Source organism: Pezoporus wallicus, unplaced genomic scaffold (genome assembly GCF_028554395.1).
Source record: "Pezoporus wallicus isolate ANWC-B61680 ecotype Strahan unplaced genomic scaffold, APGP_CSIRO_Pwel_v1 contig_4710, whole genome shotgun sequence".
Lineage (NCBI taxonomy): Eukaryota > Metazoa > Chordata > Aves > Psittaciformes > Psittacidae > Pezoporus > Pezoporus wallicus.
The window spans coordinates 3,147,262-3,170,718 of record NW_026640647.1 but is presented as its reverse complement, the minus strand read 5'-3'; the positions used below and the strand labels follow the sequence as shown (position 1 = coordinate 3,170,718).

Sequence of the window (23,457 nt, the reverse complement as noted above, 5' to 3'; positions counted from 1 at the left end):
TTTTCCCTCCTCTCTCTTTTTCTGCTGCAGCTGTGGTATGAAAATGGAGCTCCACCAGTCTTCTGGATTTCAGGATTCTTCTTCACTCAAGCATTCTTAACAGGTGCCCAGCAGAACTATGCCAGAAAATACACCATTCCAATAGACCAACTAGAATTCGATTATGAAGTGCTGGAAGATAAGGAATACGACACTGCTCCTGAAGATGGTAAGCAAATGCATCAGAGAATTATCTGCCTTTGCTGATGTATTTAGAAGGTAACATTAATGTGCAGGCTCAGTTATGCAATTAAGTTAATGAATTCAGCAGGCAAACATGCACATCTGCACTGCTCCCCATGAGATGCACAAGAAGCAAAGAGGCAATTTTAAATCCCTAGGAACAGCTGGGATTAATTCACATCCTGGATTAGCATGTAGATACAAAATAACACCAACAGAGGACACTCCTTGACCCAAACTTCCCACAAGATATCAAACTTTTTTTTATCCCCACCTTTTTTTTTTTTCACTCTACTAGTATATATCTCTGAAAATGCTTATTTTTGTAAGCCAAGGAAAACCAAGCATTCAGTAGAGAAGTTATGTATGCTACCTTAACTGTCCCTAGACAAATATCTTACAGACATGATCACAATGGGCAATAGGGGACCACTGTAAGAAGGAAAAAGCTCTATTTTTTATGACACTGCTTTATTATTATATACTACTTACCTTAGGTTTCGGTTGCAGGTATGTTTGTTAGCTTACCCTTCCTCAGAAAAAAGGACAGATTAAACAGAACTGTTCTTAGTACTCTTTTTAATACCTTTATGAGGATCAGTTTGACTGGAAGTTGTATAAAAGAGAAGGGCTTAGCATGTTGCCTGGGAGAGCCACATCCAGACAGTTCAAGTCATTTTCTATTGGGGCACGTTTATTTTGTGTTTTGGAAGTCACAGTTTTCAGTCTACAGAGCAAGAGGGTGCAAATCTGATGAAAAACAGATGCTGTTATCCTTTTTTCTTCTGGAATTCTGAGGGAATATCATATCATATCATATCATATCATATCATATCATATCATATCATGTCATTGTGACATGTCAAATAAAGATATTTATGGTTTTTAAACATTTACTTCTTTAATGAACAGCCTTAGAAAGGTATAAGCAAATAGCAACTTTAAGCATAAGCAATGAAACAATGTGAAGACTAAATAGTGAAAGACTGTTTATATGATAAAATCTCCAAGTTTGGAAACAGTAAAGCGGACAATATGTAGTATGTACAGAAAACTTTATAATAATGACAAGTTTAAAAAGAGTGTCCTGTACTGCAGAATCATTCTTCAGCTGTCACCGACCATTCAGAAGAGGCTGGATACACTGCGATATCCCTAAACATTGTAAATTTATAAAACCTTACAGAGTTGTAGCTATAAAGTATACGATTGTGTTTGTTACACTCAAAGTTATTTGATCATCACTTAGAACACACAGAAGTCCCACACAGTTAACTGACAGTTAGCAAAGTGCGCTGCACTAGCTGCTGCTCTCAGCTAGCAGACATTTGCAGGTTTTGGGTAACGTGCTATCCTTTCCAACTGATTCAGGTGTCTACGTTCGGGGGTTGTTCTTGGATGGAGCACGCTGGAACAGGCAAACTAAGATGCTTGGAGAATCTCATCCAAAAGTCCTCTATGATATAGTGCCTGTGGTCAGTATTTCTTGTTCGGTGACATTTTATAGTATTATATACTAACAGATGGTGTAGAATTAGTACTCTTGAATTTCTAGTCTTCAAGGAATCAACAGGGTGATTCTTATAAAACAACTGATGTTTTGTGTTGAAATAGAAATAAATTGCCTGAGAGGAGCTAAGATTATCTGCTATTAATGACAGCAACAGGAAGCTTCGTGTTGCGTATTTTGGGAGAGGAAGCAATCTCGTAACAAGAAACAGGGCGTCAGCGCTATCTTTTGTAAAGCAAACAAACCAAAAACCTAACAAACAATGTCCCAGTACTTTGGCAAAGCTGAGACTGTTCCCTGATTCTTTTTTTTAACTGAGATGAGGAAGATTATTTTATTCTTCACTGCAGATATGGCTAAAGCCGTGTAAGAGGTCAGAGATTCCAAAGCGACCGAGTTACCTGGCCCCATTGTACAAGACCAGCGAGAGAAGAGGGACTCTGTCAACAACAGGCCATTCCACCAACTTCGTCATCGCAGTAACTCTCGCTTCAGACAAACCCGAAGAGCACTGGATCAGAAGGGGTGTGGCGTTACTATGTCAGCTTAACTCATAAACCCGTCCCCATTTTGGGAGGTAGGTGCCTTTTCCAGATCACTTATGAAGGATGCATGTTGCTCCTGAAAGGCCACGTTAAAAGAGAAATCACAATGAATTTGTTTACAATGTTGCATTCGTGCCTTTCATGAGATCTGAAATACAGATACTAAAATACAAAGATGCACAATAAAACTGTATAAAAGCCAACGGAAAATCTCTGCTCCTTGAATAATTTTATTTTCTGGAAGCTCCTTATTTATAAGGAACATACATAAAATGAGCACAACACTGTTGACAATGAACAAAACAGCATTTGATCATTTCCAGCTTTATAAAATTTAAAAAACCTATTTAGTTTTAACAAAAAGACTGACAGCTCAGCAAGTTATATCTTATAGGACCAGAATCACATTTTAAACCGTAGACTTAATTGTTAATGGGGAAGGGAAAGAAAAACAAGAGTTAAAAAAAATTAAAAGAAATCACACTGCATCTAGGAACTACAGTATTTTCGAAGCATAATCACAGCGGATTAAGTGCAATGTGATCTACATCAAAATTCATATGGGATGTCACACAGTGACAGCATTGTAATATACAAGTAACATTTATGCCCTCCAACAAATACAAGTTAAATGAGACTCTGGATTCAAGCAGAATGGAATGTTGAAGCCAAGTAGAAATGTAGTGGAATTCAGATTGTCTGTAACATGACTCAAAAGCATACATTAGAATCACCTGGAACTCAATACTGGTGGAAACATACAGAAGTCACAGCTGTTAGTTACACTGCTCTTCATAACTTGCAATAAATACTGGAAAATAAAAGGAAATAACCCATATTTCATGAAAAATACAGTACCTACCTTCAAGGACCATGTTTTTCTGTTGTCTGAAGATGGTCTTGGAAGGAAGTTAATTATTTTTTCTATAGAGGCAGTGTATTAAGCTATAACCATACTCCAACTAATACACAAGTAAATATACTACCTGAAATACAGAAATCTTCATTTGAACAGATTTAAAAGGAATAACCTTTGAAAACTTATTTGACAAAATATCAGTTCAACCACATAATAACCCCCTTATACTCGACAGAATTAACAGAAAAGGGTCAGTTTAATACCTAAGAAACAGGCTGTTTAAAATTAGATCCTCAGAAGGTATGCAGTGAGTTAAGTCTCTTTGAAAATGGTACTCAGTGACCTGACATGGGCACTATGAAAAATGTCACCCAGGATCTTTACACTGCAGAAATTCAGTCATCTGAAGCTAACAACAGTGTGTTTTCTAATTAGGGTCCAACAGTAAACGTGTTTAAAGAAGAAAAAAAGAAACTTGAATTCAGACCATCAAACGGCTGCATGCCTGAACTCTGGGCTTTTGGCTTCTTCACTGAAGAAACCATGCCCGCCTTTGAAATGGACCCTTAATACTGTTTCTTGATACTGCATTAGAAGAAATACTGGCAAGAACCAACTGATATCTTTAACATAAGTGAGCTGCTCTCAGTAAAAATTAAATTGACCAATGAAGCTTGAAAAAGTAAAGGGCCACAGGAAACACATTAACTTGAAATGGAATGAAGATACCAACTGGCTCTCATTAAAGGCGTTAGAATCGGTGTTCTTAGCAGTTACACTGGCACCAAGCAGACCTAAACAAAACTTACGGCACATAGTCAAAATACAGCTTTTACCTGGCATACGCATAAAAGAAGATGAACTGTATGTTTTAAAAAAGGCTACTACCATGCTTAGAAGGACTGGTACTACAGAATCAACTTGCACTCCTCACAAACTCATAATGTTTTTAAGGAGATGGGTACAAGAACAAACTCAACTCATGTCTGGCAATGTAAGAATATCAGCACAATCCAATCTAGGATAGCTGATCTGAGAAGTTAAGGCCCAAATTTTCAGTCTGTCTTTCCAAGTTACACATACCACTGGTCTATCATATCTGCTTTTTCATGATCTAATTAATACCAAAAGTGTAAGAAATATCTTAGAAATTAACTAACTCGTTTATGCTGGAAGTAGAAATCCTCTTACGTACTCCCTACTGCCAGAAACGGCTGGTGCTACAGTGTCTGATATCAAAGGCATTGTAGAAACAGATTTTGATCTGATATTACAGTATTGTAAATAACCTACCAGTACTACATACACAGACCATAATTTATCCTTTGTGTCCAGGTTCAGTAACCTAGTATCTTTCTTACACTTTGGATTGTTTTAACATGAGGAGGAGAAAACAGACCAAAACAACTGTTACTAAAAATGGAGAAAATTCCCATATGGATTCTCTGTTAAAAGAGTTTGCACAAATTCACAGCCACAAATCTTCAGTAGTTTATGCTGCAAGTGGCACACAATACATGTTTAGCATCTGTAAAAAAGAACCAGAAATAGCTCAATAACTCCAACATCAGGGATTTCCCCAAGCTAACACTAATTCTACTGCATTTTGCATTTTCCTACTAATATCAAGGAACAAACATCAAATAAATCTTAGTCAGGAAAAACATCGTCAAACTGATCCTCGACAGAACATAGCACTTTGCAGAATATATTGCAACAGCCTGCCTTCTTACACATGAAGTTTATAATGATGGAGTGCAGCTTAACACATATTCTAAGAATTTAAACAGTGTTTAGAGGGTTTTGGTTTCTTTTTTAGAATTTAAACCAGCACAGTGGTTTCCAGTCATGTGCTGTTGTGAGATTTAATACTTCAAGTCACCACTATGCAGAAGAATCAGCACAGAATGAATATATACACACACACGCACGCACATTTACATGGCATGCACATCTGTATATATCTATATATCCATCTCTATATATATCTATATATACATACAGATATATATATATATATATATGAGCTACTTAAGACTTACATGGCACTAAAAGCTTACTCGGGTTCCTTGCAGAGGTATGAACTTCAGCTGTAACATTTTCTGGGTTCTGTTCAAATGTACTAATGAAATGGCATTTTCCCACACGTGTAGATCATTCACTGCACTTTTTCTTTCTTAAACAATCAGTGCTTTCTATCTAGTACATGAACTTGGCATTTATTTCTCATATTTAGTATTTCCTAATTGTCACTCGAGTTTAGAAGATACACTGGGTAATCTTGTCTGATTTCAATCAGAAAAAAAGCAGAAGTTAATCTACACAGAAATGAATATACTGTACTTGTGTAAGTAGTGCAAGCCACTGCTTTTCCTCTGAGCAATGTGCATACAGTGAAACAGTGCAGACTCAAAGCCATACAGTAACATTATTGTAACCACAGTGATTACCAGAATTAGGTCAAAACTGGATGTCAAGTACAATTTTATCTTCATAGAGGGCAATCACCAGCATGATAGCAAATCCAAGCAGCAGGCCTAGATTCTGAAGAATGAACTGCCCCACAGGACAATAACCATGCTCTTCATTATCTCCATCTCCATGAAGCATTTCTGGAAGCTAAAACAAACAGCAATTTAGGAAGTTATTTCACCCTCTATTCCATGTATACACAGACAAGTTTACAAGAAGATACTGTAGAGAATAAACACACCAGGATTCCATTACAAAAACAATACACTAAGACACAGATTAAACTCTACCTAACCACCACATCTGATAAAAACATGATCACATCATATATTTAAAAACAAACTAAAAATGCCTTTCCACTTTTTCTTCTTTAGCTTCTACTGGATCAAACATCTACTCAAAGTTCCTCAAGACAAGGACAAGCCCAGCATTCTTCCAGCTCTGCTCTTCCGACTTTTTACTTATTTAAAGTTGTCATGTTCAAATAAGCATAATAAAAAGCTTTGACTATTTCTACAGTAATTACGCTGCTATAAATATACCCTTTATAATGTCTTTGCTGATTAACTTAGCCATTCGTCATGTTACATGCTTACACGTGTTCACATACACGTCTCTTTTAAATACACGAATAATAGCTATAAGTAATTCAAGAGAAATTCTGTGCCACTATAAAAAATTCTGAAAACTCTGGATATTCCTTATATTCCTCACCTATGAAGAAAAGTCCAACAGTACTGACAAAGACAACACATAAATAATAGTGGAGTTGGAATATGTAAAAATAAATCTGATGAAATGTCTTACAAAACAACCCATAGAGAAGAGAAATACAGAGTTTTACAAAGAAGTTAACTCAAGAAAGCATGAGGTAAATGAAGGAATTCCTTTAAGAAACAGTTCAGAAAAATGTAATACAGTCGAAAATGGAAACTTCAGGTAGTACACAGCAGAAGTCTATGTATTGCTCTTCACCGGATAGGCTACAATAGTTTGTTATTCTGAGTACCTGAATACTGTGCAACAATGACAAATTATCAGACAATCAAATGTATAATACCCATCTGTTCTTGTATTACTGTATTTCAAAACGATACATAAAGCTGACAGATTTTGCTGTAACAAACAGATTTTCTTGTAACAAAAAAAGTTCTGTTGCAGGTGCCACTTCACATCCTAGGTTTTATGCACAGCATGCAAAAATGACATAAAACAACAATCTTACCATGTCAACCAGTGCCACGTAGAGGAACATGCCTGCAGTGATTGCAAAGATCCACAAGGTGATGTTATTAGCATACTGTCCCACCGCTGTGCCTATCAGCATCCCTATGTAAGCCATCATGGCAGACAGGAGGTTGTACACAATAGCCTGCTTTACTGTCATACCTGCTTTAAGAAGCACAGCAAAGTCACCTAAAATGGAGACAGAACACAGGGGTTTAGTTTCAGCACTTCTCAGGAGAGTAAGTAGTAGATAAATTAGTCTGTATTTGAGTACATAAATTGCACAGAGTTTAATCTAGTACAAGTTTCATGCTGCTGGCAATAATGATGACTCCTCTCTCTAGTGGCTCTTAAGTCTCAGGGTGCATGCAATGTAAAAGCATGCACAGTAAAGCAACAGCTTTCATCTTGGTTAGCTAACCCCAAGAAGAAATGCTTCAATTACAGGGGAAGAACCAGTGCATCCGTGCCACTGGCAACTATGTCTACAGGTTTCACCTGAAAGAGTCACCCACACCTACTGGACTCAGCAACAACTGGTAACAAAGCATCTTCTGAAGACTTATACGCAGAATTCTACTTTTGTAAACTTGTGTTTACTCATGTGATTTTACTTAACTTTGTAAGACAATGCCACAGAGTAGTGTAAAATACTCTCTATAAAATGCAGAGATGTAACACCAAAACTAAGCTGTTTGCTCCTAAGAACATTTCAGAAACATGTTCAAAAAGCCTCACAGAACTGCTGTAGCTAGCTAACCTGCAGTGTAAGCCTGCTTAACATTCTCATTATGTACGTAATTTGAAGTAATATGGCTCCACTACTCTTTGAAGTTCTGGTCACCCCTGCAGCATCTGCATTGCATTACGCTTATTAGGATGAGTATCACAACAGCTTTTAGGTAACTGTTTTGTAGAGATGAAAAGCATGAACACATTGAGTATATTAAATTAGTTACCTAATTCATGGGGAAGCTCGTGACAGAACACTGCTATAGAGGTACTAATTCCTCCTGTAAGTCCAGCGCTAAAAGCTGCTCCTGGGGGAGGAGAAGGAAAAAAAGATGAAAAAAGGAAAGATTCAAATTATATTTTACTATTTTCAAGTCAGAAAATTTAATCAACAGCCTTTCCAGAAGTGACGCTCTCCTCTTAAGAGTGCATGCTCTCATGAACACGTGGTTTATCATTATGTCTGTGCCCTGTCTGTATATAAATTGAATTATGTGCATTGTCACTGCAGGCTTTATTAATCAGTTTATCTGAAAGGGAAATCCTGAGAGAACACACTGAGCAAACCGGAGACATAAATGCAATAAGCTAATAAACAGCACCACTTTTACCGTTTTAAGAACTCTCAAATACGTTAGGACAGTCAACATGAGCAACAGCCTGGCTCTCTCCTTTCCAGGTTGGAAATCCAAACCAATATTTAACCCACAACCTCCCTATATCCTTTATACGTATTTGTAGAGCACGTATCAGCAATATTAATAAGGCAGATGTGGAAAATAAAAAGACAAAAAACGCTGGCATAAAACTCTTTCAGTAACTATTGTGTAAGCTAATTTAATTCAATCAATTTTAGTGTACAAACCCTTTTTGGCCTTAGAAGCCACTGCCTAAATGTCTTAGCCTATTTAATGTGACAATGAAGAAAAAAGTTTATTTTTACAGAGTTTAGTTTCTTTAGAAATTGCCTGGAGAAAGCGGAGAAATTGTAGTAGATTCCATTGTTAACTGAGGACCCTCATACACAGCTTATCCCCCATCCTTCAAAGTGAGTATGTTCCTCCTGCTAGTAGTTTGGAACCCTGTGCACTCTTAGTTGCTACCTTAGTAAAAAATATTCAGTTCAGTACTCTCACCATCATTTTGGTTTGTATGACAAACATATATTCAAATTAATGTGTATTTTACAGTTCAAATCACATTTAGAAGTCTATGTGAATCAAAGCTGATTTAAAAAAATCTAGCAAGATCTGCTTGGTACTTCAATCTCTTCTGTGTTTAGTTAAGGAATAAATCTAAACTGACCATATGCCAACAAAATACTTTGCTCAAACAAAAACTAAATTATCCTAAGTAGTACTTCAAAAAGAACTATTTCAGCCACCTAACCATAGTACATTTCTTATTACTGTATAATTCTATGTATTAATAATAATAGAAATAGTATTAATATTACTAACAAGTATCATTATAAATAAGACTGAAAGGCCCATTTTATTATTCAAAGGGACATATTAAGACCCAAAAACCAAATGTGCATTACATGTGCTCCATAATTCATAAGGACGTTTGTCTGCATCTATCTTTATTTGGCAGAGATTGCAACTGTCACTACATCAAGACTACTGCCATGATAGAAGCTGGTCACAGAATATTAACAAAGGGAAGACTACTGCAATTGATGGCCTTTTAATTTCTGCTCTGAAGGAGATTAAACAATGCCAGCAATCACAGGAGCTAAGTGGAAACCTTACCTGTGATCGCTGATAATTAAAATATTACCAAAGTTACTAAAGATAAGAAACTTGAGAAATACTTGGTGCTTTTTGCTTACCGATTGCTAAGCCATCACTAAAGTTGTGAATGCCATCTCCCATAATTACCATCCATGCAATATTAGCTATCCCAGTATCTTTCAGGTCTTTTCCAGAATGACAGTGGCCATGGGAATGATGGGAATGTTTGTGATGCCAGTGGTGACTGTGCTTTCTAGCTATCATTTTATCTTCGCCATGGCTGTCATACTCTGAATCATGAAGATCATGCTCTTGAGCAGCGTGTGAGATATCATTGTGAGAATGGTGCATATTGTTGTCCTCTTCCACAGACAAGAAGTTTTTGGGAGGGGATTCCAGCTGGCCATCTAAATCAGTTAGTTCAGTTTCATTGAGTCGATCTTCAGACAAAACTGAGTCATCTGCTCCTACATTGAAGCCAGTTGGGAGAGACATGGCATTAATTCTTATTTAAAATACCACCAGCAACTACTGAGTATCACTGAGTTAAGAATTCAACTGCTTTGCGAAAGCGTTTTAACACATCCCAATCCAGCAACTCTGCTGTCAACATTCAGTTTAGCCTACAGTTTTGCTAGTGACAAAGGTCATGGTTCAACATTAGAAAAGGACAGCTGACAAAATGATAATGTCTTATACATTGTAGATGGAACCTGAATGGCTCAGGAAACCTTAACTGGCTATTCAATGCACACCCATATGGGTCACAACTTAGCCTTCACTGATGCATTCCAGCATCTGCCACTGATAAAATAGGTCTTCAAATAGTTTCTGTACTGCATGCATCTTTGTGTCAGACACTTGTGTCATATGGTGAGCTCCTTCAATGTTGCTTATTACCCCTGCTAGCAATCAAAGCTCCTTTTACAAAGAAATGCAAAGCGAAAACTATGCACAAGGCAAATATGCATTAAGTCTACTAACATTTCTAAGGTATTAATAAATAAATGAAACCGGCAATCTGTGCTGAGGGAAACAAAACCGGCTGTAGGAAAAAAAAGGCAGTTCTGGACAATGAAGTTAGTAGCTAACAATAATTCAACAGAAATATTCAGAGTCAAAAATAAGCACAGAGTGCCTAAGCAGCAAAGAGTTCAAGGAGTTCCAGATAAACAGGTTTTTAACCATCATTTGGAACCTGTCTGAAAAGAAATGGCATGGCCATTCAGGTCACTGGTAGTGGCACTGCAATTAAACATTCAAATTCAGCATGGGTTTACAGTGCCGGTAGCATGAATGATTTACTTGTCCGCAGAAGAGTGCAGAGTTTTAGAGGCAGTGTAATGAAACCAGTACGTACTTCATGTTATTATAAGCAAAATTCTGCTGATTGCCCATTGAAAGAAAATGAAGACATTTGAAGACATGAAGACACACACCACCATCTGAAAGCTGAAAGCCTATGTTCTACGTCAATGTCCCAGATCTCATTTTAAGTTGTTTGAGAAGACTACAGTCCTAGCTCCCCCTTTCACAGATCATTCAAATTAACAAAATTGCATTGGTATAAATATAGCCTATGGATTCTTCATCACAAATTCATTCAACAGCCACACAGGCAACAGGAAGGGAAGGTTATAAAGCAAAGCCCTTCCGTCATCCTTTTTAGAAGGGCCATTCCTTCTGGGTACACACCACATGAGCATCCAAACTCCCATGAAGGAACAGCATCTGAAAGTTGTTTCGGATGTTTGAGTAATATCCAGAGTACTCAGTTGTATTTATGAAAATATATTAATTTTGTTTAGCCGTCTTAGCCAAACTATAATTGGTCAGAGGCTGGAACCTTCAAAGTGAAACAGGTAACCCCTTTCAGATTGCGTGTTTGGTTTTGATCTCATTTTTGCCAGGGCTGAGCTAGTCAGGCACAGCTTTACCAGAAAACACCCCCAAGCCAAACAAATAATCCCCCCCTCCAAAAAACCACAGCCACCCAAAATCTCGCTGCTTCAGAAGTCTGAGAACCATTTGTATAGTATATTAGGAAGCATTCAGAGTGCTCTCAGATCTAAGGGAAACAAAATAAAGAAAGATTTAATAGGGAAAGCCTATTAAGTCTTATTAACGATGATTTGCATAACAGCAGCAAAACTGTACAAGAGGTTACATGCTACATGCCATAGGTTACATGCCATTACTTTGAATCTCACAGTCAGAGAAAATGCTGAAAATGAATGCCTACCTGCAAGGGGTTTGAGCTGAAGCCAGTCAGCATCTGGTCTATTATTTAACTTGTGATCAGAAAGTTTCCTTCCAATTGGTGATTCTTCAGTCTGGGGTTTTTTGCACCATTTCTGCTTACTCTGCAACAGGAAACAAATAACATCTGCTTTGTAAAAGCACATCAGTGGAAATAAAAGAAACTGAAAGGTTGTCCAAAAATCTCTTCAAAACAGACTTAAGTTACTCTCTCTTGATACATCCAACAGAAGTATGGGACTTCCAGAGTATTAATCTTTTTAAGGCTCAGCAACAATATCTATACCAGTGAAAATTCTTAGCTGCACCACAGAATCTCACTCACACACAGACTGTACTTCATTTCAATAACAGAGTACATAATGGCAAGGATTGCACTAACAGCCCAGAAACACATGGAGGCAGTTATTATATTTGCTTGTTTTGCTAAACAAAGCAAACATACAGCAAGAACAGCTCCTCCGTTTTGTTCAACTTCCGTTTTTTTTTATACTCCCATAAGTTCCTTGTATTTCCCTTTAGAGAAAAGCTTGCTGCTTTCCTATCTGAGGCCCATAGAACAGAGATCACAGTTTCGGCAAAGCAGCGTGGGGATTAAATTACTTAATTAGCCTCAAAGAACACATGCCCAATGTGACAGCTTTTATCTCTTTATCAGAAGATCTAGGAAATACCTCCTCTTGCTGCCTGTCCAGCTGAGGCAGCAGGTCTGACGTGAAAACAGAGAACTTCAAAAGTTTCCATGCTCATTTGGGTGAAGCAGTTACAGCTTCACCAAAATAATTTTTTCCTCAAAGCTGAATGATGGAGGCAAAAGCTGAAAGCGTATTTATGGCAGGGTGTTGGAACTAGATGATCTTAAGGTCCTTTCCAACCCAAACCATTCTATGATCCTATACTGACTGTTGGAAGACTATGGCTCTTTGGTTGCTTGAATCTCAGCCTCCTGTCATTCAAGTACCCTGAGGTTCTTCCTCTCCTTTTAGACCTCATGCTCCCAGCCCTAAAAATCCAATCATTTTCAGGGAATCAAGTTAAAATTTGACTGGCAATTTATAGGAAGCAGGAGGTCTGCAAATTTTAGCATTTTCTCATGTAGAAAAACTGAACAGCTCTTTATGCTGGCCTCATTAGCTAGCAACATACAGTTAAATTGTCTGACAACTGCCCTGCTCTATTCCCAGTTCTTTCCTACACACTGCCTTTCCTATTTTGCAAAACAAAAGTCATGGTGCTTCGGAGAAAGAGCTGTCATCTCTTTAACTCAGGCCTACCTCCAAATATATCTGGCCAAAAAGCTGCAATCTCCCCCATCAGATTTCTACTCCACCTTCCCAAATTACCTCTTTTACAAAAGGGTTTCCTCCCATAAAATCAAACAGAATGCAGATAAGCAGCACTCGTTCATCTTCACAATATAATGAATCATCACAAAGGCAATTCCTCAAAAGGCAGAAGAGAACTTCAGGTAATATATTTTATCACAGCATGCAATTTTAGCGCATACCTTCTGTTTATTGTAATGCTTGTACATTCTTAAACAATGTTCAATAATGAACAAAACATAAATGCCTCCAAGTGCCACAAGACCTTTCAGCACTGGATCATTTTCTTCCAGAAAGCCTTCTGTCTGCACTCCATGTCCGTGGGCATGTCGATGAGAACGCTTGTGTTCATGTACATGACCTTGGCCATGGTGGTGACTGTGGTTGTGGCCTCCATGTGACTTAGGAGAGAAAACAATGAAACAGCATGACCTGGTGCAATCAGGAGACTGAAATGGATCCACGCTCAGATGACAAAACATGTAACATTGCCAGAAAAGTAGCAGAAAAAGACTTTACGAGTTGGGTTGTGTGCTTGTGTGGTTTTGGTTGTTTGCTGGGTTTTGTTTGTTTTTAAAACACAAATGCATTTTACTATGGAAACTTCTCACTACACCATTCATTACCCTAATGAATAAAAGAATATTCCTCTGGGAAATTTTTTAGCGGTGAATGGGAGATAATTTAGTTTCAGCTTTTTTCCTGTCACAATGCTGAACATAATGAGGTTGTCACAATGCTATAGCTAATGAGACTAACACTCATACTGTCACAAGGAACTACCATTCCCACACTCCCATTAGCAACCAAAGATGATTTAACAGTTGCAGCCAGTTACAGCCTTACTTCTGATATGAAATCCAAACTTGGAAAATGTCTGAAATGCCCAGAAATTTGTATTAAAATTTACACAAAGGAAACATTCAAACATCAGACTTTATGCTGAAAGAATTAAGATAACATTTAGAATTACAGTACCCCACCACAAACTAAAACCTGTTTATCTTCCCAGGAACTGGGACAAATTCTTGGTTCAGTAAGTTAGAAGTTACTTTCTCCCCAAAGACTAGTAATTAATGAGGAAGTTTAACCCCCCCTAAATACTTTTAATTGCTACTGATACACCAATTTCAGTAGACAAGAGATAGTAAAACTTTAAATACTATTGTTGGTCTCATTGGATGTTTTAAAGTAGTGTGACAGAAGTTAAAGCTATGAATACACAACTACTTTAATCCACATTTTCTTTTTGTTAACAGAAAGTCTCACACAGTATCAGCCTGTCCCTCACAGTTAAGTCATCTGCACCTGCAACAGTGAACATTTATGTGTTGATACTTGTCAAACAATTCTTTGAAAATGCTATTATCTAGTTACAATTAAGAGCAAGGAGGGGGGAAAAGAAGGCAAGGAAACCATACTTACATGTGGCAAGAGATGGAGTAGTGCATCTCCACTCATTGTTCCAACAGCCAGAGCTACCAAGAAAGTTAGAAGAAATTTGAAGCACCATTGGTTAATGATGGGAACCAAGATCACACCTAGTAAGGAAAGCAGGCTAATGACGGTGATAGAGATGATACCACAAAACCAGGCTGTGGGAAGAAATGAATACAGAAAGATTATCAGAACAATACTTGTAAGACTTTTAAGGCTGGTTAATGAATTTCAACTCTCTCCTAAGAATGGCACCTTCCTGTAAAACCTAATTGTGACTGTTCATTCATAAAATGCTGAAAAATATGAAGGCAATACTGAAGTCCACAGCAAAACACACACAGGCTTATTTGCAGTACAGTGCAATACAGGGAAAGACACCAGAGGACAATCCCCTAAAAGGAGCTGAGCAATTCTTCCTGGCTGTACCAGGCTTCCCTCTGTAGCCCTTCATGAAACACAAAAAGCAAAAGATTTCGTGTTCGAACAAATCAGTCTCTGCTACTTAACTTAACAGATGTCTACGAGGACTAACTCATATTTAACACTTGTTTTTAAAATGATTCCGCTGCCAAACTTAACTGCAATCAGTATTTCTTCTCTTTTGTTATGAGGTGCATGTTCAGTTAGGCACCATTCATTTCACCTGGTGCTTTGAAACACAAGTTTTCATTTGGGAGAAGACTCAACCTTTGACAGAGAAACTTTAAAATAAAATGCTAAGAGCTTGGAAGAACAGAAATTAACTCACTACCAACATAAGGCATTATGCGATAATAGGAATATGGTCACCCAACGTAATCCTATCAGCAAAGAAAGATGGCTCTTGCAGCCAGCATCTCACCCTAATAAAATATTTTCTCTTCTACCTTCAAGCCGTAAGGCTACGAATTAGAACTGATAGGTTTTTCCTCTTCTCTCTTTGCCTATCATCTCTCATTTCTTTCCATCACAGAAACTTCAAAGAACAGTAAGTAAAAACTGTTCAATTATAACAATACTATTCAAAAGGTTCACAGACCCAAAGACAGCAACAGTTGGTGCTCCTATTTTACAAACATTAACTGTTTGGGCTGAGATTTTTCATGAACATGACTTCCTCAATCTGAACTATTCTTTTATTTTAGCCTAAATGCTTCGGCTTTTTCCAAGTTTTTTTGCTAGCTTCATTCTTAATCAATAATGTTGACATAGTTTGCCAACTTCCATGGAAGTTAACAACTCATTTGAAATTATCAGCATTTCCATACTTTGGCGCATGAATTTTCCTTACAGGTCCACTCATTTTTGATCAAGTGGGATAAAAACACCCTTGGAAATGGGGGGGATGGAGGGAAGAGGAGAAGAAAAGAGGAATGAATATGTTGTAGCTGCTCAGTGAATTCTGATTTAGCAGCCAAATGTTCCAAGAGTTCTGTCTGTACCAAAAATGCTACAGATCAGATCTGACAAGACTTTGCCACTCAAACTGTGGCTGCTGCAGGCCTGGTCTGTTCAACAGCAAGAGTTACAACATCTGCTGGTTTCCATCTTATTTTGGGATATCAGTTCTTATGAAATCTGTAGCTGTCATTCCACAACAGTGCAGAAAAGGAAACAATCCAATTCAAAGAAAAGGGTACAAGAGCACATTCACCAGGAGAAACTGATTGGGAAAATCTGTATACAGTATACATTGAAATGCATATTGATACCAAGTGGAAAACATGAGAGCTGATGAAAAGGCAAAGACTGCCAGCAGATGAGGAACTAAGAAACCAAGGCTGGAAAACGAGAATACAAAAGTATGTCTAGAGTAGAAGCAGGTCCCTGCTAACCAAAATGCTGCCACTACACAAGCCTTGATTCATCCCCAGAGCACTTCAGTTATGTAGTCTGGATTAAAAGGCTCTGCTGAAACAAACAGCATATATGGTCGTGTAATTCAATGCTGAATTATGCAACCATACACAAGTAGCCCAAATAAATATTACACAGTCATTTGGCAGGACTGTGGATTGCCAAAATGGACACAGACATTAATGACATCAAGTGCCAGGTTAGATGACCAAGAGCCTTACATGGAGAAAAATGGGAAGAGATTATGTCTTCAGTTTCATGTATCATAGCACAGATCTGGCAAATGCATCTTGGAAAGTCTTACATACTCTGATGAATTATACAGTATCTAAACATGGCACCATGATTAAGATAAGGCACATGAGAATTAGAATATGGCATCTGTGCATCTCTCAGATGTTGGTCATCAGCTTCTGTCTCTGTTTAAGCCAAAATGATCAGCAAAAGGTTGAAAGATTGCTCTCAAATCAATGATTAAAAAAATATATTATATACAGAAGCTGTACATGGCCCCACAGTTACATCTATGTACCAACACTCCTCATATAAAAAGGACTACTAAAGAAGACTTGTAACAAAATTCCAATAAAAGAAATTTATGGAAAGATTTCATTGATCTGTAGTGTTCAAAACACTAAATATTATAGAAATGGAACTAATGTGCGATATTATAAACCCTGCAAGAGCACCTAAGTTACAAAAGCTTGATTTATAACACTCCTAGGAATACTATATAAAGCTTTGGCAATGTAGGTGAAGTTATTGTGCAGGTGCTTGTAAAATACCCCTGTGGAAAAAAAGAAGAGGTTTGTGACTGAACAATTTCTTCAGCAAGGGCCCTCTGTTCCAACAGTGGGTAACAAACAACAGACGGCTTCTCAAACTGGATTTGGACAGCTACCTGTAAATTAGACTAATTCCATAGTAAGGCAGACTCCTTGGAAGGCCAACAATGGTTAGGTAGCTTGCTTTCTTGTTAAAGCTTGCAGGTAACAGAAAGGCTCCACTGAAACTCCAGCCTTCCTGGGTTCAGGAACACTGGTATCTGCACAGGCAGATGTACAAGTTATCGGAAACACTTTTAATCGATAGCTCTAAATGATCTCCACTATAAAAAAACCTGTTACTGTTTACTTGTATCACTTCTATTAGCTTGATTCATAGTAGGGTGTACTTTTCCTTTTAAGTCAAATTATTTAGATGCCCTTGATGATTTCAAAGCCTCCTCTCCCAGCAAGGTACACTGTGAAAGCTCAGCTTTAGACCCTTTAAAATCCTCTACTAGTAGAACTAATTGCTGAACTGTCTGTAAATTACAGGAAGAAAACCCAGCATGGCTTCCTCAGCTTTTGGTCATCAGTTAACTAAATTAGCTTGCTTTAGAAAATGCACTATCAGAACTAATGGAAACCTTACAGGATAGTACCAATGAATATGAGCAGCACTGCTCTAGGTTTTTTGAAAGCTTTAATTAGAAGTAAAGAAAATCAGAGGAAATGAGTGTTTAAAAATGTCTGCATCCTCATAACTTTGGCAAATACTCCTATCTAAAAAGGTTTACCTTAGCTCAGGTAAGCACACATTTTAATTTTCGTAGCATCCTACAACCTGCAGGTTAAGTTACTCTATGACTGACATTCATCCTACGCCTCCTACAATCCCCATATAGCAGTTTAGATTTGTTATTTTGAGATTCACTTCCTTAAGAAAGGAAGACGATTATTAGAAAAACTGAAATCTCACTGTAGTTAGCACAAGGGTATACAGAAAATTGTTATGAAGAATGATTTATCATTATCTAGCCCAGCTGACCTGTTTTAGAGGTTATCGTGTTTTCACAACCCATAACTTAAAACCCAATTTTTTTCAATTAACTGGCAAACTATTATTGCTATTGCTATTTATACTTAAGATCCCAGTTGTCAGAAAGCATGTTAAATGTTCACAGTAAGCTTCACTGATTTTGCAAATTAAGCACCTTAAAATGTTGAAGGTCATCAAGCCAATTTATTCATCCACTGCCTTCCTCATTACAGAGAGAGAAAATGCATTCTTTTAAATAGAAGCACTCATCTGTAGAAACTTCCTAATTAAACTGGCTCAAAGCATCTGCAACATGGCGGTTTTGTACATGGTTTCCACCTTTTAATTGGCAGAAAATGCTTAGAGCTACTCTAGAAATCCTCTTGGTAATAAGGCAGGGGTCAACCCTTACTACAGTGAAACTACCCCACAAAACAATCTGCTGCCATACAAAACACACGCTATATTCGGCTTACCACCTTTGAACAGTTAACAAGATAGTGGCTGTGTCACTGTAGGAGATTTATGTGTAGAAAGTCAATCATTTTAATGACTCCAGCATTGTTAAGAAAAATTAGCAGCAATGCATTCTTTCCAACAGTTATCATCTACGAGAGTGTACTTACTTCATGCTTTATTTTGAATGGTACTAATAAGCACCTATGTCCTAATAAATACTCATAATTACCAGTATCGTTATTCTCAAAACATGGACATTGTGCCCAAGACTTTTTAAATTTTTAATACTATACCACAGCTAAACATGTCAACAGTTCCATTATAACTTCAGAAAGACAGCAGGAGTAAGCATGTATTGTAAAAGCATGACGAAATCACAATGGATGCCACCCTTACATTAACTGCTTTAACAGGAGTAAAAAATATTTTTAGCTTAAAACTATGGTAAGAAGAAACAAAAGCCTGATTTTAACTCAAGGCAAACTGCCTTAAAACTGTCAACAGAGGATTTTGATTGAATACTTCTCATATGCTTAAGAGAGCAGCAGTATAGAAGAATTGATACTGGAAGTCAGAAAAGGGAAGTGTTGTCAGAAATGGCAATTTGAATGTTCTTGTGTCTTGCCTAAGTCTTTGTATTTCTTCAGTTCACAAAAAACTCTGGATGGCAATTCTACAAATTTGCATTACTGCTAGAACATAAAACCAGCAACAGCTAAACTATATTTTGCAGTGAATGAGCTGTGATGGAAGTGCTGTTCTCTATTCCGGAATTCATAGATCCAGATCAAATCCATTAAGAAAATTTACGCCAAACTAATGCTGCAACTTTCCGACTTGGAGATAGTGACACAGACCACCTCAATCACATTAAGAGACAAAGTATGTAACAGAGTTTAAGAAAATAATCGAAACGGTGGGTAGATTTGGTCACATTTATGGGTCCTTTCATTCCCAAAGATTCTGTACCTTGCCTATGCTCCTATAAAAGTCCAACGTCCAAAGATACGTGGGACAAATCCAGGCCAAAATGCCTGGGCCACAGGCCCAAAGTTAGGATATTAGCCCGCAATGACAGAAGACCAATAAAAGGAAGTAAAAATAAGCAAACATAAGAAGTGAAAATAATGAAAAAGGATAAAAAGTTATAAGAAAGAAAGGTATGCCTCCCTGAGCCACTGTCATTTAGAAGCCATTATACTGCCAAACAGGATGCTGTTTCCTGACTCAAAGCAGCATGCCGTCTCAAATTTCTTCGAGTAAGTATGTTAAATTGTAACCATTCCTTTACAGTCAATACTAAGTTGTATGACGTTTTAAGCTTTCAAGTTAATATTTACAATGCAAAATGATTTTGAAGACTTTAGATGTTAAATACCTACCTGATGCACCAGTTTTATCTTTATTCTCAATTGACGCGTTTTTACTTTTCATAACATCTTCAAGCTCATCATAATGTACAATACAAAGCCTCCTCTCAATCTGGTATAGCAAAGCAGGACACATGTATACAAACAATTCAGGAGATATCGGTGAGCTGGTTTCCAGACCATAGTACCGTAGCAGCTGGGTAACATTTAAGCACTGCAAGCAAATTGTACAAACAAAGTAAGTATGAAAGCGACTATTTAATTAAAAACTACAGCTATGGAAAATTTCGCATATAACTTGAGAACACAAACAGAAAGTGGAAACTCCGGCCCACAACATTTCACCAGTGCTAAAACATGTCTTAGCTGATCTAAGTGGTTTATGAAGAAACAGTAAAAATATCTGCACTATAACTTCAGACACCAATAAAATTTTTGATAGATGCCAGTGAAAATGAGTTTCCATAGTCTTACCATTACAAAGTATAAGCAATGAAGAAAGAGCAACAGGAACGGACTGCAAGAACATAAACCCAAACCACATTTTCTAACACTTCTCTTTATGGACCTTCTCTGTTAGGAGTTTCACTTTTTAGTTCAGATTAAAACTTCGGCCTCAGCACTCACTCCACCCTTTCCTATCCTGACTTCTTGCTTAAAACCATGACAGCAAAATGTCCTGCTTCAGCAGTTAACTGCAAGGGGGAAGCGAAAGTATATTTACGGTCCAGGCAGAAATAATGGATGCTGAAGGGAGAAATGAAAGCGCTTACACTGACCACAGTGCTACTGAAGCTTCGTTTACATTGTTTTGCAATCTCTTAGCACAAAGAAATTAGAAGCATGTTGAAAAAAAAAAGAGATGCAGTAGTTTCTTTTCGAAAGAGTCTCCATGCAGTTTCCAAATATGTTAATCATCTTAGATGCAGAAAGAAGTCCAAAACAAAGGGGAGAGGGTTGTGAGTGAAGTATTAATGAATATTGGGAAGAGAAACAACCCCACCTGTAAGCAGGATATCTCAGAAAGCTTTAATGAGCTCTTTTATACAGGTAAATACGCATGAAGATAGATCTCTGAGAAAAGACAGGCAGACAGAAATGAACACCCCGACAGTAAACTCAAAACTGTAGCAGTAACCTCTCACCTTTTCACTCTGCAACCTGTGTTATGCAACGGTCTCAGTGCTTCTGCACTGATTTGTGGGTATGTATGTACCTTCAACTGTTATGTAATAACAGTGAAAGTCAACTTACCGGTTCTTCATTTAATACTCACCTCTTCACGACCACGTTCATCTTCATTATGATCCTTATGACTATGTGATGGAAAAAGAGCACGTTTTCTTACACTACTCTGTTTACGAGGTGCCTCTCGTTTGCTGGTATGGTGGTGCCCATCCTCATTACCTAAACTGGAATCTTGATGCCCACGACTAGTAGAACGATCGCTACTGTGGTCATGACGGCGTACATGCAAGTGAGATGCATCATGTGCATGATCAAGTTTATGAACACGATTGTGCTCATGCTGATCACCCGAATCATGATCTGGGGCATAATCTCCTGAAGTCTCACTGATCTTCTTTTGCTTCTTCTTCTGTTTGCGCTGTTTTCTTTCTGGCTGATCTTGAGTTGTGTTTGTCTCTGTTGAAGGTTCATGGTTCTGTTCTCCATGTTCACTATGACTAACTGAATCATTACGAGAATGATGTGTACCATTATGGTCATGATGATGTACACGAGGGTGGTGATGACGATGATGACGACTCTGGTCATGACTGTGTTTGCCATCATCTTTTACTGATAGTGCTACTGTCTCTCTCTCAGGGTCACATTTATGATTTCTCTTTACAGCCATGGTTTGGTTTTCTGAATCTGAGTGGCCATGAGGATGGTTATGAGAATGAGAATGCTTTCCTTCCTGGACTTCTAAAGCATATAAGTGAGAAACATGATCATGGCCAATATCATCATGATTTATCATCACTACCTTTACCTCTCCTAAACCAAGGCTTATTAACAGCTTTTCCAGGCCAAAAAAGGATAATCTTCCATTTTCACCGTAACGATCAAATATCTTTTCAATGTAGTATTTTTGTTCATTTTCAGCTTCCAACGTTGAAAATTTACTCGGCATAGATTCTGTTCCTCCATTCTGGAAGTAGGAATCATTTGAGATCTGACAGTCATTATGGTAGTGTCCACATTTCCCTTTGGGACCACGGTGATGTCCATCTTTATGGCAATGATTGCACTGATGAAAGGTAAATGTCAGCAAACAAATGATGCAAAATTTTGTGTGCATGTGTACCTTCATCTCTGTTTCCTACAAGAAACACAAGGGGAAGCACTTAGGTGTTAAGAGCAATCTCAATGTTTGTACTACATGATTATCAGTTTGGTGCTTCTTTGTACCAACTGAATGACTCACAAATCCTTTTAGATACCACCATTCACAGAATAACAGTCACAGTATTTTTACTGCAGAAATTGTATTAATATACTTATCCAACAGTAAGATAGGCTCTGTGTATTTTACGGATGCAGTCTTACATACCATACTAACAGGAGGCAGTTACAATAAAAAGATCAGCATTGACAGTCAGTCATATCAGAACATTTTTTTTGTATATTTTCAGAGGCACCTGTGCTTACAATACCGTATAATGAAAATCTTGTTAAAGTACAAAAGAATAAACATTATTTTAAACCAACCATACAGTATTTTCTTATTTATGAGGATGACAGGCAGACAATACAGTTGAAAACCCACAGATCACTTGTTCTCTTATGTACCGCTAAAGTACGCCCACTAAAGACACACACTGCACAATTCCCTATTTCACAGAATCACAGAATAGTTAAGGTCGATTTCGATTGGTAATTAGTGATTTAAAAATAAATTGTCATTAATGAACTTCAATATATTGCTGAAATGTTTGTATTTTTAGTACTTTTTACTTACATGAGTTTACTGATTTCAAAGATCTAAGTGGATGTTCATTTAAAAATCAGGTTATATGGAAAACATGTTTATGCTACTCAAAGTGCTGTTAATGCTGATACAATCAAGCTCAAATAAGTAGTACTAGTTTGTAGAGATTCTATCATCGACACGTGGTTTTCAACTTAGTATTAAATGCAAGAAACTTACTATTCAACATCAGATAACAAGAGGGCGCTGCAGAAGTCGATCTCGTGTTCGGAGCTGGAAACAATTCACTATGTTACAAAGTATGACAGCGTTCTTTTGTCTACATCTGCTAGTAAAAATACATGTAAAGCCAGAATAATTATTCCAAGAAAAACTTTAAAGAAAAAAATAATCCAAGCTTATGTAAAAATGTCAATGAATTAGAAAGGTAAAGATAAGCCAAGAACTGTATTTTATGAATTCTATTTTCTAGAGACTTAATTTTGGGAAGAGAATAACCACTAAAATACATGGAGTTTTTAAAGAAAAAATAAATCATGTGAAGACTACCAGGGTTTTCTAGCAAGACTTAATTTGTTCTGCTGGTTACCAAGCCAAATAAATGTGGAACATTTGCAACAATTCTGCTACATACACATAGTAGATAGTCAAGCCCTCCTATCAGCAAAGGAGCAAACAACAAAAAGCAGCATGGAGCTTCCCAATCAATCTGAACGGTTGAATGTCT

At 37.4% G+C, this 23,457-nt stretch overlaps 2 protein-coding genes across 10 annotated transcripts in view; one reads left to right on the top strand and one right to left on the bottom strand.

The window, feature by feature from the left end:
* Window positions 1-6,108, top strand: part of DNAH7 (dynein axonemal heavy chain 7) — a 108,500-nt gene extending 102,392 nt beyond the window's left edge. For 2 of the 3 annotated variants that reach the window (XM_057419910.1, XM_057419912.1), the window contains 3 exons: window positions 31-208; window positions 1,594-1,697; window positions 2,083-2,480. In XM_057419910.1, the coding sequence (XP_057275893.1) occupies window positions 31-208; window positions 1,594-1,697; window positions 2,083-2,289 (489 nt within the window). In that variant the 3' untranslated portion in view covers window positions 2,290-2,480. Of the gene's footprint in view, window positions 1-30; window positions 209-1,593; window positions 1,698-2,082; window positions 2,481-5,982 lie in introns of those variants that run through there. The other variant, XM_057419911.1, reaches the window with a different exon arrangement.
* The window catches only part of SLC39A10 (solute carrier family 39 member 10), a 108,758-nt gene continuing 87,790 nt past the window's right edge, over window positions 2,490-23,457 (bottom strand). For 5 of the 7 annotated variants that reach the window (XM_057419918.1, XM_057419919.1, XM_057419917.1 and 2 more), the window contains exons 2-10: window positions 21,072-22,121; window positions 19,808-20,009; window positions 14,313-14,482; window positions 13,070-13,288; window positions 11,546-11,666; window positions 9,402-9,770; window positions 7,795-7,875; window positions 6,834-7,024; window positions 2,490-5,755 (exon numbers count right to left, since the gene is read on the bottom strand). In XM_057419918.1, coding sequence (XP_057275901.1) covers window positions 5,597-5,755; window positions 6,834-7,024; window positions 7,795-7,875; window positions 9,402-9,770; window positions 11,546-11,666; window positions 13,070-13,288; window positions 14,313-14,482; window positions 19,808-20,009; window positions 21,072-22,112 — 2,553 coding nt within the window. In that variant the 5' untranslated portion in view covers window positions 22,113-22,121 and the 3' untranslated portion in view covers window positions 2,490-5,596. The remainder of the gene's footprint in view (window positions 5,756-6,833; window positions 7,025-7,794; window positions 7,876-9,401; window positions 9,771-11,545; window positions 11,667-13,069; window positions 13,289-14,312; window positions 14,483-19,807; window positions 20,010-21,071; window positions 22,122-23,457) is intronic. The other 2 variants (XM_057419914.1, XM_057419920.1) reach the window with 2 other exon arrangements.